At 36.7% G+C, this 18,489-nt stretch overlaps 2 protein-coding genes across 8 annotated transcripts; one reads left to right on the top strand and one right to left on the bottom strand.

The window, feature by feature from the left end:
* Window positions 1-338: 338 nt before the first annotated feature.
* On the bottom strand, window positions 339-4,246 carry im:7136021 (uncharacterized). Its single transcript, XM_060880287.1, has 4 exons — window positions 3,476-4,246; window positions 2,094-2,297; window positions 1,402-1,618; window positions 339-1,297 (listed from the first exon to the last, which is right to left on the bottom strand). Exons 1-4 carry the CDS (start codon window positions 4,113-4,115, stop codon window positions 1,090-1,092), a joined length of 1,269 nt encoding a protein of 422 aa, XP_060736270.1. The 5' UTR covers window positions 4,116-4,246; the 3' UTR covers window positions 339-1,089.
* A 186-nt stretch (window positions 4,247-4,432) lies between these two features.
* mis18bp1 (MIS18 binding protein 1) lies at window positions 4,433-17,694 on the top strand. 7 transcript variants are annotated; one of them, XM_060880284.1, is made up of 19 exons: window positions 4,433-4,556; window positions 5,023-5,626; window positions 5,724-5,828; window positions 6,609-6,704; window positions 6,784-6,837; window positions 6,958-7,106; window positions 7,225-7,298; window positions 7,569-7,690; window positions 7,781-7,871; window positions 7,983-8,065; window positions 8,301-8,467; window positions 8,654-8,726; window positions 10,284-11,271; window positions 11,528-11,697; window positions 11,829-11,968; window positions 13,651-13,796; window positions 14,553-14,631; window positions 16,924-16,978; window positions 17,078-17,694. In XM_060880284.1, exons 2-19 carry the CDS (start codon window positions 5,089-5,091, stop codon window positions 17,185-17,187), a joined length of 3,240 nt encoding a protein of 1,079 aa, XP_060736267.1. In that variant the 5' UTR covers window positions 4,433-4,556; window positions 5,023-5,088; the 3' UTR covers window positions 17,188-17,694. The 7 variants fall into 7 exon arrangements, with proteins under 7 accessions (XP_060736267.1, XP_060736268.1, XP_060736266.1 ...); XM_060880285.1 differs by lacking the exon at window positions 6,784-6,837; XM_060880283.1 differs by having other exon boundaries at window positions 6,784-7,106; window positions 13,654-13,796; window positions 16,927-16,978.
* The last annotated feature ends 795 nt before the right edge of the window (window positions 17,695-18,489 follow it).

The raw sequence follows: 18,489 nt of genomic DNA, 5'->3' as shown, positions 1-18,489 counted from the left end.
AACAATCATATCAGCATTGCTGATCAGGACAAGCTGACAGTTCAGCATTTATGGCTCACCTCTGTGAGTACTGTTATATTGCAGGTGGTGGAGGTGTCATGCACAGTAACAGATTGCAAGCAACGTGGATGAGAAATGATGAGTCACGGTTCCAGTTTCTGTTTATACAGGGTTTACTTTTTTGTTTGCTTATTTATTTATAATAAGCAGTATCAAAACATAAACACTATTTTACATTTACTGTTTACAAAAGCCCAGGTCAGGACATGTCAGGATAATTTTGTTATTTTTTGTCACTTTTTTAAACAAACATGTAATTGTGACATCTGTTGCTTTATATGATTTGATATTTGGTGTCCAGACCCTATATAAAAACAGCTATTAAAAAGTAAAAGAAAAAAATAATTTCAACAGTGAAGCATGGTGGTGGCAGCATCAATCTGGGGGGGGTGTTTTTAGCAGCAGGGACTGGGAGACTGGTCAAAGATGAGGTAAAACTGAGTGGAGCAATGAACAGAAAGATCCTTAAGAAAACCGGCTCCACAGTGGCCAGGACCTCAGACTGGGAGGAAGGTAGACAACACAGAAGTGGCTTAGGGACGACTCTGTGAATGTCCTAGAGTGGCCCAACCAGAGCCCTGACATGAACGCTACTGAAAATCTCTGGAGAGACCTGAAAATGGCGGTAAATGGAATATACTGATTTATTAACAGCCAGATTACCGTTATATGTTATAGACATAGAAAATAAGTGAGTAGTTATCGAGAGCAATAGAAAGGCCTGAAGAGTGTACTATAAATCTGAGGAGTCACTAAAATAAATGTTTTCTGAATTATAGAAAGAGAGCTTGGTAGAGACTTATAGCATAGAGACTTGGTTCTTTCTAAGCAATTAACCAGTTTATTCATGAAAGATGTTCTCTAACAGCACAAATCAGATCAATAAAATTATCACCATGTATCATCTTGCAAATGCTACCTATTGCTTTTGGCAGATTATTATAACACCTTTATCAAGTAACACTATGCTTTTCTCTCTAAATGCTTTCCTCTTTTCTGTGTGTACAGAACTGCTGTACAGGCTAAATATCAGTAATTTGCACAATGACAAGCATATGGGTGTCTTGGTCGTGAGAAAGGAACAACATTAACTCTGTATTTGGTCTGGATGTGCATTTTCTCAGTCAGATCCATGAAAGCTGAATTTGGTCCAACAGTAGGATCCAGAATCACTAAATAATTAAGATGAGGCAACTGTGCAAGTCCAAGGAATTCCTCCGCAGGAAGCTTGTATTGTCTGAAAGAAATAAATTAATTTAAAAATATTTAGTTATCAGATACCACAAATGAAAAAAAAATAGCATAAGCCATTGTAGCTAGGGCTGAACATGAAGCTCTTACCTTATTGCCAGGCTCTGCAGCTTGGGGAAAAGCTGAGGAATCTCAGCAATGAGGCTTTGAACGTTATGGAAACATAGATCTAGGTGCAGGTGCAGAAGATCTGGCACTCGTTGAGCCAAGACTCTCAAATCATTAAAGTCTGCTCTTACTCCTTTCAGAGACAAGCGATGCACAGTTTGAGGCACTGAGTTAGCATAGATACCAAGCTGATATCCCACTGAAAACAAGTAAATGCATCCATAAAGAAATGGTTACTTAGAAATTAAATTAGTTCATTTCTTACCATAGCTGGCAAATTTCAGCATTGTCTGACATTTGTGAAATTGCTAGTTGAGTACAGTGGGAGGGGCAGTGGCCAGAGGTCCTCTTATAATTTTCATTTATAGAAATATTTTTTTTATGTGAGACTGGGTTGGAAATTTACAATGCTCCTTCTTCTGTTTAACCTAGACAAGTTCATGCAAACACATCCACACACTTATTTGCATTTAGGGGCAATTTGACATAGACAATCCACTGTTTTTATAGGCAGGAGAAAATCCAGAGGAGACCTACAGTATGCAGATGCAGAGAAAACACTCTTGTCACTCTTCTTTAAAATTAAATTACACTTCTTTTATTTCTGTATCTATCTTTCCATTAAAAAGAAACAGACCAAGAGAAAAATATCCCCAGTTGGAGGTTTCACTCACATGAAATATTTAGCTCTGAGAGGAGGGGCATTTGTGACAGCCATGTTTGAATGTGGCACCAGTGTTGTCCCAGATGGCCTTTATTTTGCACTGTCAACAATTTGAGGGAAGTTAGACCCTGCAAGGCCACAGGAGAGAGAATGGGGTCCTCGTAGTTCAGCAATTCCAGGCTGACCAATTCTGGCATTCTGTACTGTGGATCTTCTGAAATGTAACCAATAAGATAAAACTAATGAGACCATAAACCAAATGATCTCTCTCACTCTCACTCACTCACATATATTATACACACACACACACACTATATATATATATATATATATATATATATATATATATATATATATATATATATATATACACACATATACATACATACATACATGCCAAACGCTGTAAATGTAAAAATGTGTGTGTATGTATGTGTGTACAGTGTGTATATATATATATATATATATATATATATATATATATATATATATATATATATATATATATATATATCTCACTCACTCGCATACACATACATTTTATATAATGTATGTGTATGTGATGCTGTAAATCATGTTTTTTTAATGAAAACATTTTAATGAATGATAATACTGGTATTGATACTTGTACATACTTGTACATGAATATGGAAATGTGCAAATAAGTAACTTATTTATTATTTATTTGTTTATTAGTTTCTTTATGAGCAGAGGTTAGAGACTCTCTGCTATTCTATATACAACTCCAGTTCACATCACAGCTGTGTTGATATACAAGTTAAGAGAGCAGGTTCAGTCAACTCACCAAAAGTGTGTAAATCCTAACTGATTTGTGCTTGAGCTAGCTTATGTTCCACAATGATCAATGACTAATAACATTTAGGTTTGTGTACAAACAATAAAAATGAGTTATTTCAACAGTAAAGCTTCCTTCCTGTCTATTTCCCAGCTTCTTACAACTCCATATTTCTACCTGCCCCTTGATAGGAATCATAGTGTAAAATAAAAGTCAGGAACCAATCACAGTAAAGTTAATTTTGTATTTACTATTTGCAGAATATGCTTTACCTATTTACATTATTGCTATATGCATTTAGTCAGTGGATGTTTCATGTCTGTGCAGATTTTGCTCAACATATTCCACTGCTTCAGGTTCCTGACTTTTTGGACACCTTGCATTGTGTAAAAATGTCAATAGTTCATGGTGCGTCTTCTTCAATAATAGATTAATTAAAATGATCCTTTTTTCCTAATGATGGAAGACGTTTAGCTGTTCAAATGATCCAGGAGTCAGTAAACATGCAAATTCATTTGCACCACTGGATATAATGTCAATAATAATGTAACTAAATGATAAATTAAAGCCATTAGGTTTTGGTAACTAATCCTCACCAGGAACAAAGAGGGCATCTCTGTATATAGGGTTCACACTTTGTGTCCTCAGGTTCCAAGAGAGGTGTTTTAATTTCGGCAGGTGTTGTAACAGATGGCGAAATTTTGCTGGTGGTATTTTATTCTTGTAATCATGGTAATGAAGTGAAGTGAGATTAGTGAGCTGGGAAAGAGCTTGTATAATGTCCGACGTTGAAGCAGACACAACCTCACACAGACTGAGATGAGACAGGTCGTGTAGTGCTGATAGTGAGGTTAAACTCGGACACACACACCGCCGGAGAACAAGTCGGGTTAGATTAGTAAACTCAGGCAGTGAGTTGAGGCTGGTGGAGCAGCACACGTCCACAGTGACTGACTGAATCCATGGGAGCCGCAACGCAAGCTGCCTCCACTCACTTCCTCTGGTCTTTAGCACCACAACCGATTGTATTTTCCTGTTGCTCAGAGTTCTCCAGTTATGACACGTAAAGGAGTTGATTTTTTCGATATACAGCGTGGTGTTTTTCCACAAAACAGGACGATCGATCAGCCTTCTAAAAAGTCTGCAGCTGCAGCGGGCGTTTAATTTGTCAGGAATGGAAAGGAACGTAAACACGTGGATCCACACTTCCTCTGGGAGTCTAAACTCTCCCATCATCTTCTCCGACCTCTAGTACAATAACTTACATCAGTTAGAATGCGCTTTTCGCTTTAAAACAACACTTATATTCGGTAGTCACTTCCCTTACTTGAACTCTGGGTCTGACAGGAAGCTGACTTATGACAGGAAGTTAAAAAAATACCCAAGTTCATAGCAAAAGTATGTAAACATTTCATAGCGTTAATGGTTATTTAACATTATTACAAAGTCGATTATTAATTGATAATGGTCATAATCATAATATGGTTGACGTGTGTTTGATATTGAATTACTTTTTTTGGTGGGGGGGCTGTTTATACTGAACGGATGTGACGTAACTGCTGTGCGGCTGGACGCCGTTGGTTTGTTGGGGAAATTCAAAAAAAAGAACCGCTAAGATTCAGGCTTCTGTTTTTAGTGACATTTTGTTCTGTTCAGAACTCAACAAAACCCCAGAAGGTACTTGTTTGTTATTATTCCGATATGAAGCGTATGTGTTGTGCTGAAAACCTGGTTGTTTCTAGCAAACGTTTCTAATTATCCGTCTGACGCGGTGTCTTCTGTCCCTAACACACACACACACACACACACACACACACACACACAAAAGTTTGTTGTCCGAATGAAACTTTCAGATTAGTAATAATGGTATTTCAGTAACTTAACAGAAATGTAACGTTTGCTTGACGATGTAAAACTTAAACTACATAAATAATGAACTAAGCAGTGTAGCTAATTTAGCTTAGCAGGCTAACGCCCTTTTAATGGGCTACATTGTTTATGTACCTCTGTGATACTAAATCGCGATAAAATTCTGTTACTACTACAGACATTAGTTAGATACCTCAGTTTTGTTTGTTTTTTCTGTTTTTTTTTTCCTGTAAAAAGAGTTATATAATAAGTCTACTGTTTTTTCCTACTTTAGTTTTCTTTAGAAATGTATCACAGATGAATCCTGGAATTTGGAACCAGCTCCTTTTCATTGTAATTCATGTATGTCTCGCCAGCCAAGTGTCCTTTGCTCCATGAGCTTTATTACAGGACTCCTGTACAAACAAGCAGCTTGGATACTCCTGAGTGTGGCATGGCTGACAGCCGAGGACATTCAAAGAGGCTAATCAGGAACTGCACCACAGTGGCGATGAATTCCACAGTAAAGGATCATCAGATTGGAGCCGAGTCCATAGGAGCCATGAGCTGTGAGCTCAGTACCATTAACAGTTCTGTGCTGTCTTTCAAACGAGTTACCGACACACCAGCAAAAGTCTTTGCCAGACTAAAAGCCAAAGTTCAACGGCTGAACCCAGAAGAGCAAAGAAAAGAGTGTGTCGTACCTGTACATCCGGATAGGGGTGTCTCATTATCTAAAAAGATTCTGCAGCCGCTAGATGATGATGATGCCGCATCAGAAGGACAGGATACATATGTGCTGACACTTTCACCTCCTGAGTCCACAAGCAAAAGCTCAGAAGATCCCCAAATACCATCAATTCTTGATAGAGAACCCCATAATCCTGTCTTGGGTCACAGTTAGTGATATAATTCTATAAGACATTCTATATAATAACATTCTATATAATTATTCTGTTTTGCATGAATTAAATGACACCTATTTTTTTTCCTCAGAACCTGTTATCGTACTTGAGAAGATGCTCACTGAACCCTTTGGCCAGGTAAAACCGCAGCAAAATAAAAGTAGAATGAATAGCAGGAACAAGTCCACAGCCCAAGGTATGTCTGCTTTGATTGCATTTTTTTTTCATATTTATTTACGGCATTTTCCATCCATATGTCAGATGCTTTAATTCAATACCAATCAAGGCAGTTCAAGAATAGCGCAACGCAATAAAGACCAAGTTTCACCACAGAAAACAGTGCACAATATCTCTTGGGAGGGAAAAACAGCTATAATTAAACTTGAGGGTTCCAGTTAAAATGCTGTTGGTACACAGGTGCACGCTAAACACTGGTCATGCATCAAAAAGCATGATGTGAAGAGGGTTATATCACAAGCATTTTTAGTTGAAATCACTCAATTTCACATTCTGGTGTGTCACTGATTCAGCCAGGCATGTGTTCAAACATGTTATGGCTAATTTGTGTATAATTGTGTATTATGTTCTCTGTAATTCATTATTAAGCTCAGTTTTGTTTGAGCCATGTTTAGAGAAAATGTTAAGCTCAGTTAGAAATAAAACAACAGAGCTTTATCTTTTCCTATACGTTTGTAACTGCTAATCTTAAAAAATGAGCAAATATAAATATTAGCACTAAAGAGAATATTATCAAAATATTTGCTTATTTAAAATATTTGGCTTATTTTATGCCATTTACATTATGCTTATTGACATTGTTCTGCTGGATTGTGATGTGTAATTACATAAATTGTTTTCACTGATGTCAGTCTGATAATGTATATCAGATTGGTGTCTTTTATAGTACCTATCTGAGTTTGGTTGCACAGCATCTGCATATATTTGCTGAAGTAAACCTACATTTCTTTTACCCTAGATGCATATGTTCTAATTGAGCGTATGCCTTATGACTTGCTTGCTCAGCGAGGGCCTGCAAAGCCAATTCAATTAATGAATCATGGCAAAAATAGAAGTAAGTACTTGGATATTATCCGTGGAGAATATTTTATTAGATATCGGTTGTTTTTAGTTATGTGTATCCCTCCTGTCAGTTGCAGGTGATCATGGTGTATTTGGTGAGATGAGTGTAAGGGACGATTTAGAAGGTGCAGTATATGATGACAGCAATAGGGAGAATACACTTCAGGGCTTGGACAATGCTGCCCAAAGCCAGCCAGTGCCACAGAGACCAGAGAAAATGTCTAATAGGCAATCTGTGTGTTTAGAAGCAGCACCTCACTCCGTTCCTAATCCGATGGAGGATTCTCTCCTGCAGCAATCACCCCGAATCTCCATCCCCAGGAAACAAATATCAGCTGTTAAATCCAAACAGCAGATTAAAGAAATAGATAAAGCTCTGGATGGAAAGACAGGTGTAAGTAATCAGTTATATAATTGATTGAAATAATTGAATTAAATAAATATAATTGAAATAAATAAACAAACATTGGTTTCATTATGGTACATTTATTTGTATCCAATCTGAATGTTAGGTGAACATGATTCATTTACGAGATTGGATCTTGAAGCTACACAACAAAGAACTTATTGTTGATGGCATTCGAATGTGAGTTCATTTTCATATTCAATTCATAATAAAAGCATTAACACCTGCACATTAGAAGGAATTTTATAATAATGTTTAGTTTTGTGTTGCTTCCTTCTGGAGATAATGTTTATTATTAAATCTATTATTTCGTCTGTAGAATGCAAAAAAATGAAAATGCAAGCTACATAGCTTGCTATTAGATATTTAGTCCCGCTTTAACTGTATGTATTTGTAGGCAGCCAGATTTTTGCCGATAGACATGTCTTAAAAACATTTTCTTCTGAATAGAGACAACAAGATCCCTTGGCACAGTAGTTGCATCACTGAGCGAGTTTCAAGTAACATTGTTAAGACCGCATCTGGTGGGACTTATGTTCTTGTTGGAAAGATGTCACACTACCACCGTTCATGTAAGAAAATTGTTCTTGAACACATTCTCAATCTGATTTCATTCCAGTTGTTACTGCTTTGGTGGATTAACTGAACTCTTTCTTCCTTAGCATTTCCTCAATGGTTTAGTAAGAAGTTTCTTTGCGGCTTTCCGGAAATGTGGAAGGAATACCTGAATAAATTCTTGATGGATAATGAAGGGTATGCTGCTGATATATTTAGGTGCCCCTTAATGCTGATTTCATTTAATAGAGATTTTCTGAAGAAGCTTATAACGTGGTTGATTTCATAAACTGATTTTAATCATTCTAGAAGCGGAAAAAATCGACAGAGGAACAATTCTGCACCATCTGACCAACAAAAGAAATGGCCTGCCAAACAACTGAAGTCAACCCGTAAGTAAGCTGATTGTAATACACATGAAAAATGTTTAGACTAAGCTTTCTACTTCTTTTTTCTACTTCTTTTTCTACTGTTTAAAATTAATCTATTAGAAAATCTAATGAATAGTTCAGGAAAAAATGAAAGCAAGCAATAGTTCACGTCTAGACAATTATCCAATAAAATTGTATTTCAACAAAGGATTTATGTGTATGAATTTACACTTGACAAACATTATCTCTGGTGCAGCTGTTAGCTCCTCATGCAGTGTGCAGCCTCACAGTGCTCCAGTTTCCCGCAGTGGCCGTCTCATCAAACCTCCTCTGGAGTACTGGAGAGGAGGCAGGATCACTGTAGGGCCTGATATGAATGTTACGGTCCATGAGGATTATACGTCAACCTCCATTTTATTGACGGTAGTCAGTTCTATTCTGTACCTTTTTCTTCCATCTGTCTAAGATTTTTAAAGATTTATTTTGTGTGTGTGTGTGTGTGTGTGTGTGTGTGTGTGTGTATATATATATATATACACACACATATGTGTGTGTATATATTTATTTGTTTATTGATTGATTGATAACTTTTTGTTTTTGTTTTTTTAGCCGAAAACAAGACCAGTTGTAATTTTAAAACCGCTAAAATTGCCTACAGATCAGCCCATGTTCAAATCTCCTGGTAAGATTTATGAACTTATCTTTTTGTGATGTTCTTTTTTGCCTTGAACTGTACATATACTGTACATATATTTCTACTTCTAACCAACAAGTCAGGCTGTTGTTGCCTGAGGGCGCCACATAGATGATCCATTTGACTGTGTAGATTAATAATATTTTTTCTCCAGTGCTTCCATGGTCATTGGCCCAAACTGCAACCCTGACACACAGGGCGGTTTCCATAAACCGTGTACTTATTTTCCATAAACCTGGATAAAATTGTGGTAATCCATACAAATTATATGATTTGAAGTTAATTAAGTCACGGTTACAGATGTTTTTACACACTTAGGAGCATGATTTAGGAGACAATTTTTTCCAAAATTACGTAATTTTCATTAATACCATTTTTGTGTGAATGAATGAGATTGATAACCGAGACAAGGAAGAACAGTTGGCTGTGAGTGCAGCACAGTTCTGCAAGTATTAAGACACAAACTTGTGATTTCTTTTTAATCTGCAAACCTGCATTTCACAAGTGCACCTTGTTCTCATTTTTAAAGACTTTTTTCACTGATACGTCTCCATGCCATCAGTTTGGCTTCACATATATTACTTATAGTCCTGGATAAATTTTGACCTTGATACTGATTTATGCCTATTCCAAAATATAAGCAATTGATTTATGATGCATTTAACAATAAATTATTGTATTATGTAGAATCATTTTCAGTGATTCTACACTACTGTAGATTAACCACTTCAGGCCTTTCAAAGCTGTAATTGCCCAAAGGGGAGGATTCGTTGAGTTTGAAGAGTAAAATTTTGTTTCAAGCAAAAATCTAGAAAAAAAAAGCTGTTTATTTAACAGCTCATTTCATGAAAAAAAAATGAGGACCCAATAATATCTTTTGGGTTACCCCAAACTTTTCACTAGTTGTGTATATTATTTGGTTTAGGTTACTCATTTATATTGATGTTATCCAAAAAATATTTATTATATCAAAATGCCATGAAAGTTACCATAAAGTTAACAAAATAAAAGTATAATGTTTTCGTTAATTCTATTTATTGGTAAACAGGCCAAAAATAATTTTGGATTTTTTAAAAACTTACATAATCAAAGGTATGGTTGCATTGTGGTAAAGCTGGTGGCATTGCACATCATAGCTCCAAGGATCCGGGTTAGATCCGGAACTCGGGTTACTGTTTCCTTTTGAATATCACATTTTCTCCCTGTGTTTTTCTGTTGGTTTCTTTTTTAAACTCACTGAAACTGAATGCCCAAGTGTGCCATGCGTGATTATTTTGTGTGAAAATAATCTTTAGGCATTTCCACCCACAAAACCGCTAGTCTTGTTTTTATTGTTTCTTGCACTATTCTGGGTTATTACAAAGACTGGCCATGTTTGCTTCAATATGTTTGTAAAGGTGAATACTATAGTATTTCACATTACTATACTCTGTTCTCTAATGTTCTCTAACTACTTTATCATAAAGAATAGACGCGTGAGGTGGGGGGGGGTCGCACGTGGTATCAGATTAAATGGAAGTTTTGTCTGTGTTCTTATTGTGACAGAAATGAAAGACAGCAGTGATGAAGATACTTTGGCACCAAGGAGACGCGTTAAACAGCATAAATCTTGGAGGACTGATGGAACCAAATCCGGTGGAAATGCTTCACAGAAGTCATCTCATGATGCAGTTTTCTATTCTGACTCTGGATCTGAAAAAGCCACAGCCAAGCAGCCTTCTCCTCAGAAAGCACAGTCAGAGCGAATGTACCTACGGAAGGGAAGGTCATATTCAAGAGAGAGAACCTCTAATGGCTCAGAGTCTGAGGTGACCAAGTTTGTTGCTTCAGCTGAAGTTGGTTTTTCTGCAGTCCAGACCCCTAAGGGAAAAATTAAAACACGGCTTAACCAGAAGAATCTGCAGAAAGTAATTCCTAGTGAGAAGCTCTCCACTTCAAGTTCAGACTCCAACACCAATTCCTCTCAATCTCAAATTCGGAATATTGCAGATCAAGTATTTTCACCTCCAGACTCTACAAAAAGATTCAGAAGAAAAGGCTCGAAGCAGAAAAGTAATCTAGTTCCTCCAGCTGCAACCATGTCCGAAACTGAGGACGATACCTTGCTGCATAGAGAAATCGAAGTGACCAAAACGAAGAATACAAAGAGACAAAAGAAGGCTCCAAAGAAAAATGAGAATTACGAGATGGTTGATGCTGGTCAGGAAAGTCCACCTTCTGAACAGAAAAGAGAAGATAAAAACAACAGTTTGAAGTCTACTCTGAAGAGGATGCAACAAAAGCAAAACTCAGGCGTTTCAGAAAGGACAAGGAATGGACATATCCGCCAAGTTGATAAACATACTGAGCAATCTGAAAAGACAGATAATCTTCAGCCTTCTGTGCCAGGTAATACTGGCAAGAAACCAGAGCCATCAGTAAGCAGTAAAAGAAGCAGAAGAAACAACAAGGAGCAAACTGCAAAGCACCCTTCAATGGGACTAGATGCGATAGATGGAGCATGGACCGATCAAGAGCTGCAGAAACTTAATGAGTAAGTCATGTTTTACTTAAAGTCTCGCTGTACTGTAATAGCCATTATTGATCGGCCAGTGTATTTAGGTTGTACACATCCATTGACTTCTTCCAAACTAGAATCCACACTCCTGAAACTATGAAACTTTTCAATAATGATAACCTTTAATTATATAGCGTCTTTTATACAGCTTAATGGTATTTCATTAAAACATTTATCACATACTGTATAATGAAAAAAACATTGCTATGCTGTGTATTTGTTACCTACTTAGGGCTGTGAACTCCTTACCCAAGAACAAACGTGGTTACTGGGTAAATGTCTCACTGGTAGTTGGCACACGTTCAGCTGAGGAATGCCAGGAACAGTACACCACACTGTACCAAAATCACGGACGATCCAAAGGGAAACGTAAGGCAAAGACAGTTAAAACGAATGAACCAGGTAATTCTACTTTATTCAAACAAATCTATTAGATGCTTTGTAGTTTTAGCATAGTGTAGTAGCCAACCTAAGGTATTGTGTTTACTTTGCATAGGGCAGTCTGTCTTAACCAAATGTAACTTTATTTCCAGCAATAGAAACAGCTCCTATTACTGCTAAAGTAGGAACGCTAAAGAGGAAGAAACAGATGTGGGAATTTTTGGATCATATGCCCAAAGATGACCATGATGATGTCTTTGCCGGCTCACCAATGCGCAATAAGCAAATCAAGGTGAAAGACCCTTGCTTTTGTTACAGCTCTGTTGAATTCTTGTAAAATCTTAGACCAGTGCATTCCTAATGTTTCAGGAAAACTCTCAAATTGGAGTTGGGTGGGACCACATAAATGGGTCCTCTAAAAATTTGCTGTAATTCCAACAGCATTCACACAATTTGGATTTAAATTAAAAAAATAATAATTTAGTTAAACCTGAATGTCTGCGCAATACTTTCAATTGCAATGGGCAATATTTATATTTAATTGCAAGGCAAGTTTATTTGTATAGCACATTTCATACACAGAGGTCATTCAAAGTGCTTTACATAGAAATTAGAAAACAGTTTATAAGAGAGGAAAAAAAAATGTAAAAATAAGAGACATACGATAAAATCATAATAAAAACAAAGAACAATTAAAGAAAATAAATGTGATTTCAATAAAAACCGTTTAAAATATGTTAAAAAGAATAAAACAGGAGTAAAAGTGATTTGGATAAAAAGTGCAGTCAGTGTGAAGCAGCACATTGCTCATTTAGTAAATGCAGAGTTAAACAGATGTGTTTTTAATCTTGATTTAAAAGTGTCTACTGTTGAAGCACGTCTGATCTCTTCTGGAAGCTGATTCCAGTTATAGGTGGCATAATAACTAAATACTTACGCACCTTGTTTTGAGTGAACCCTTGGTATCTCTAACTGACCTGATCCTAATGATCTGAGTAGTCTGCTTGGTTTATATTCAATTAGCATATCTGTAATGTATTTTGGTCCTAAGCCATGAAGTGATTTATAAACGAGTAACAATACTTTAAAATCTATTCTAAATGTAACTGGAAGCCAGTGTAAGGACCTGAGGACTGGAGTGATGTGCTCAGATTTTTTGGTTCTGGTCAGAATTCTGGCAGCAGCGTTCTGTATGAGCTGCAGCTGTCTAATGGTCTTTTCGGGGATACCAGTAAGGAGTCCATTGCAATAATCCACCCTGCTGGTGATGAAAGCATGGACAAGTTAATCCTGTCTTGAGACAAAACATCAAATTTTGGCTATATTTCTGAGATGGTAGTAAGCTGATTTGCTTATCGCTTTCACATGGCCACTGAAATTTAGGAACTGCAGTATTCTGTACTAGTAATAAATAATAATAATTAAACCCGTATGCTTTTATAGATTTTGTTTTTGTGTGTAACGCATCATTTTTATGATTAACACCATACCAGCAGAATTACCCAGTGCCCAAACTATTGCATATACAATTTTAGCTTTGTTCTAGCATTTAAAATGTAATTATTTACTTAATTAATAAACTTAATAATTAGCTGAATCAGAAATGAAACTTGTAGAATTTGAAAATACTGCTATGACGTGACCAGGACATGTTTAACATTAATTCCTGGAGCCAAGTACACTTCAGAGTTTGATTAGTTGGACATTTTATGTAGTGTGATAGAACCTAAGCTGAGCACTTTAAAAGCCTCTTGGAATTCCTGTAAGTGCCTCTCATTAGTCACAGAGATATCAGATGAACCTGTGTTTCTGGTATTTGGTGTTTATTAAGGCCAGTTTTCAAGATGATTCCTTTTGAGTTAACAATAAAAGATCCTTAAAATGCAGAAATTTGATGCTGACACTTTAGGTAAACTCTCTCAAGTAAGATGATGTGGTGGTGTTTCTATGTACAACTAATAGCTGTGTTTTTAGCAGTTGCCTGTATGGTCAACAAATGGAGATGAACCAGATTTTGGCCATCTACAAAATCCACAAACCCCCAGCTCAAGCATGTTTTCTTCAGTAAAAACACCTCAGTGTTTGCACATTACTCCAGGGATGCTGCGCTCTGTCAACAGGTGGGCCCTTTTATATACACTCAGTGGCCACTTTATTAGGTATACCTGCAGACTCCTGCAATTCTCCAGTCAGTCACTCCTGTAGCAACAGTACAAATAATACATTTATGCCGATACAAGTCAAGATCCTCAGTCAATCAATCAGCAGACGGTGGGGAAGTTATTGTGCCACACACTCTAAAAAAGGAATTACGTCCTAAGTGATGAATCTTGGATTAGTGCCAAGATGTATATGGTAGGGTTAGAATTTGCTGTCAGTAGCATGAATTCATGGACCCAACCTGCCTGGTTTCAACAGTTCAGGCTGAATGTGGTGTAATGGTTTGAAGATGTTTTCTTGTTTTATATTGGATGCCTTAATGCCAATTAAGCATTGTTTGAATGCAGCCTATCTGCGTATTGTTGTCGCAACCTAACAAAACTCCAGCTGGTTTCATGAACATGACAAAGGTTGCTTAAGGTTGTGCGCAGAATTGGTAAGGCATTCCTAATAAAGTGGCTGATGGAAGTACAGATATGATGGGTTGCAGTAGGTAGTTTCCACAGGATCATTACAACAAATGAGGATAGTATATTCATAGTCACTCATTTAGAATTCAGTTTAATTGTGTTAGCGGTTTAAGTTGATCTTTATAATAGAAGTTGAACACTTGACAAATCCCTAAACCTTGCCCCTCTAAGATAACTGCAAATAGGCACTGTTTTGGTTGTTATTTGGACTTTAATGATGTCTACATTCGTTTCTTTTTGCCCAAGGGACAACAACGATAAGTATATTTACCATCTACAGAAGGTAAAAAGGCAAGACAAAAATGGCAGAAAAAGCAGCCCTAAGGTAGGTGTGACTTTACAAATGAACAATTTGATCTGTTTTTGTTTTAGATTATTTATTTCATTGATAGATTTTCACCCATATTCCCGCCAGTTTGGTTACTTGCCACAACACATACAGTTGTGTTCAAAATTATTCAACCCCCACTGAAATTGATTGTTTTGGTCGGTTTGACATTGATTATGATCATTCAGTCATCCTGCTTACAATTAAATCAAAGAGGCACATGTAGGTCAGACAAATATAACATAACATTTATAATGAAATAACCACAAATGTCTTTTCTGAGCTCACATCATTATCAGTTTTATTCAACCCCCAAGTGACATTCAATCTTAGTACTTAGTACAACATCCTTTTACAGTTATAACAGCTTTTAAACGTGAAGCATAGCTTGACACAAGTGTCTTGCAGCGATCTACGGGTATTTTCGCCCATTCATCATGGGCAAAAGCCTCCAGTTCAGTCACATTCTTAGGCTTGCGCACTGCAACTGCTTTCTTTAAGTCCCACCAGAGGTTCTCAATCGGATTTAAGTCTGGTGACTGCGATGGCCACTTCAAAATGTTCCAGCCTTTAATCTGCAACCATGCTCTAGTGGACTTGGAGGTATGCTTGGGATCATTGTCCTGTTGAAAGGTCCAACGTCTTCCAAGCCTCAGGTTTGTGACGGACTGCATCACATTGTCATCCAATATCTTCTGGTACTGAAGAGAATTCATGGTACCTTGCACACGCTGAAGCTTCCCAGTACCTGCAGAAGCAAAACAGCCCCAAAGCATGATTGACCCCCCGCCATGCTTCACAGTAGGCAAGGTGTTCTTTTCTTGTTCTTCCTCCTCCAAACATAGCGTTGATCCATGGGCCCAAACAGTTCTAATTTTGTTTCATCAGTCCACAGAACACTATCCCAAAACTTCTGTGGTTTGTCCACATGACTTTTGGCATACTGCAGTCGACTCTTCTTATTCTTTGGGGACAGCAAGGGGGTGCGCCTGGGAGTTCTGGCATGGAGGCCTTCATTACGCAGGGTGCGCCGTATTGTCTGAGCAGAAACTTCAGTACCCACATCTGACAAATCTTTTCTCAGTTCCTCAGCAGTCACACGGGGACTTTTCTCCACTCTACGCTTCAGGTAGCGCACAGCAGTCGAAGTCAGCATCTTCTTTCTGCCACGACCAGGTAGCGTTTCAACAGTGCCCTTTGCCTTGAATTTGCGAATGATGCTTCCTATGGTGTCTCTTGGTATGTTTAACATCTTTGCAATCTTCTTATAGCCATTGCCCTTCCTGTGAAGAGTAATCACCTGTTCTCTTGTCTTCCTGGACCATTCTCTTGACCTCACCATGTTTGTAACCACACCAGTAAATGTCTAGAAGGAGCTGAGTATCACAGTCATTTTAAAGCTGCCTAATTGGTGCTTATTAGGCTTTATTGCTGCTCCCTGATATCCACAGGTGTTTTCAATACCTGATTGAAAACACTTCATTGAACCTCTGTTCTTCAGAGTGGTAGTCTTTAAGGGGTTGAATAATTATGTCAATGAAGAATTCACAAAAGAAACATTTACTACTGTATTACAAAACTAATTGATGTCATTTTAGTTGCATATGGTTCTTTAAGAAGTCCTTGTAGGATTTCATTCTGAATACAATTACAAATGTACACTAAATTCCCTAAAACCATTTACAGCATTGGGGGTTGAATAATTTTGAACACAACTGTACTTTAGCCAGTTTATACTTCAGACACGAACTTGGGCTGTGATGGCTAATACATAGTTGCTCTGAGCAGATGTCACATTAGAGTAAATCATTATCTATTATATTAACAGATAAATATGGTCCATGGCTGTTTTTCTTTCATAGCATTATGAATAGTAGTTGTCCCATTGACACTTTTAACAGAAATGCACAAATGATTGCAAATCCGTCTTTAAACAGTATGTTCTTGGATAAGGTTATCAGTGCATATCTAACTATATTATCATCACTTAAAATAGCCTGCTAGCTCCCCAAAGTGGGCTGTTTTACTGTATGGTCTATATTGTATTATTTGTACCACAGCAATATTTGTAAATAATTGCAAAGTTTAATTGTTTATTAATGTAATTATTGTTAATGTATTAATATAAACATTTATTAATGAATGACCTCGTTTTAATTGTTTATAGAGAAGATACAAGATACATATTAGAGACACCTAGTTTCGTTAGTTATCAACTAGCTGTTATAGCAAAATAATTTTTTTCCTTTTGAAGTCAATGTTGTCTTACTTAACAGTAATGCTTTCTAGCAGGACAAGTTCACGTCTGTTCTGTCAGAAAGGAAAAACATGAAGAGATGTGTGGGTATGTGACTGAGTACAGTTAAAAAATTGTATTCATGCATCACAAGCAGTGTTGTTGACACTCAAGCTTTATCATATCTTTTTATTTCTCTTCATACAGCTGAAGATGATAACTTTGTTGTTTGGAACATGCTCTCTGACAAGGATGGTCCGTCAATGAGAGTAGAAGAGGAAGAAGAGGAGGATGATTATTTTATGGATGAATACTGAATGACATGAAAATTGTCTGTAATTACTAGACTTTATTAGCTTGGCAGTGTCTGTTTTGCTGGACAGTGTTTTGATGTTAATTTTAAAGGAGTTATTTTATGTATCATCTTATGCACCAAGCAAAAGTTTCCTATTTGTCTTAAATGATTAATGCATCTGTCAAAATCCCACGTTTCTGAATCTGACAATTTGGTAAATAATTCTATCAAGTAATGTGACAGTTTTACAATTTTTTGAATATTTAGAAATGTTTAAGGTTTAGCAAAAATTTCATTTTGTTAATCTATCACTCTGAGTTCTGGTTTGTTTTTGTAATTGTGAATAGAGCTTTTAAAATGTACAGTTATAAACAAAGTTGTGTCTGCTAAGAATAATTTTCTTTTAATTTTTGCTTCATTTCGTGCTGCTTTGCTTTTTTTTCTCTCATTCAAACCTTCAAATCATGGCAGAACTCCATTACAGTGCCATTTAATTGAAGCTAATTCTTTTTTTTGATTTCCTCAAGAAAAAATTTCCTCAGCTCAAAATGCTTTTTCTGGAAGTTTTTTCTTTTTCTTTTTTTTTTTCTTTTTTTTTTTCTTTTTACAGATGTCCCTTCTGACAAATTTCACTTGAATAAATAAAATAATGGAATCAGGCTGAAGATGGTGTATTATTGAAGATGGTGGTTCATTTCTGCAATTTCTGTGACAAGTCAAAGTGGATATTTTGTCGATCCAACTTAATTTGCAAAACACTTGTTTATAAATGGTCGGGTAATATGGATGTGTAACCAGATTGGTGCGCGTCGTGGACAGCTGATTGGTAGGAGGTAGATCGTGCCACGATTGGTCAGCGCCACGAGACCGTTGTCCGATTGGCTGGAGTAGACGGTGGGCGGAGTCCACCTATTTGTGGATTCTTGTGCACGTCTTGACGTTAGAAATGTTTCAAATCCACAAATGCACAGAACGCGATCCACAAATGAGCAGGAAGCCATTCACAAATAAATACAATTAAATATATATTTATAAATATTTTTTTTATTTGCAAATCCCATTTTATTTATTTGTGAATTTCATTTCTTTTTGTGAAATTTGTAACATATATTTACGGTTTGCTTATTGTGCATTTGTTGATTAAAAAAATATTTGTGAAACTCTTTTTATTTATTTGTGGATCATAGTATATTTATTCAGAATAACGAAACAATTCTGACCCCATAGATTAACAGCTGATACCCGCTTGACGACGTGGCCTGCCAGAACTAACGCGATGCTTGATTTCTCTTAACTGAACTACAATTTCTGTTTTCTTTACATT

The sequence above is a fragment of the Tachysurus vachellii genome, chromosome 10 (genome assembly GCF_030014155.1).
Source record: "Tachysurus vachellii isolate PV-2020 chromosome 10, HZAU_Pvac_v1, whole genome shotgun sequence".
Classification (NCBI taxonomy): domain Eukaryota; kingdom Metazoa; phylum Chordata; class Actinopteri; order Siluriformes; family Bagridae; genus Tachysurus; species Tachysurus vachellii.
This window is presented reverse-complemented; position numbering and strand designations above follow the sequence as displayed.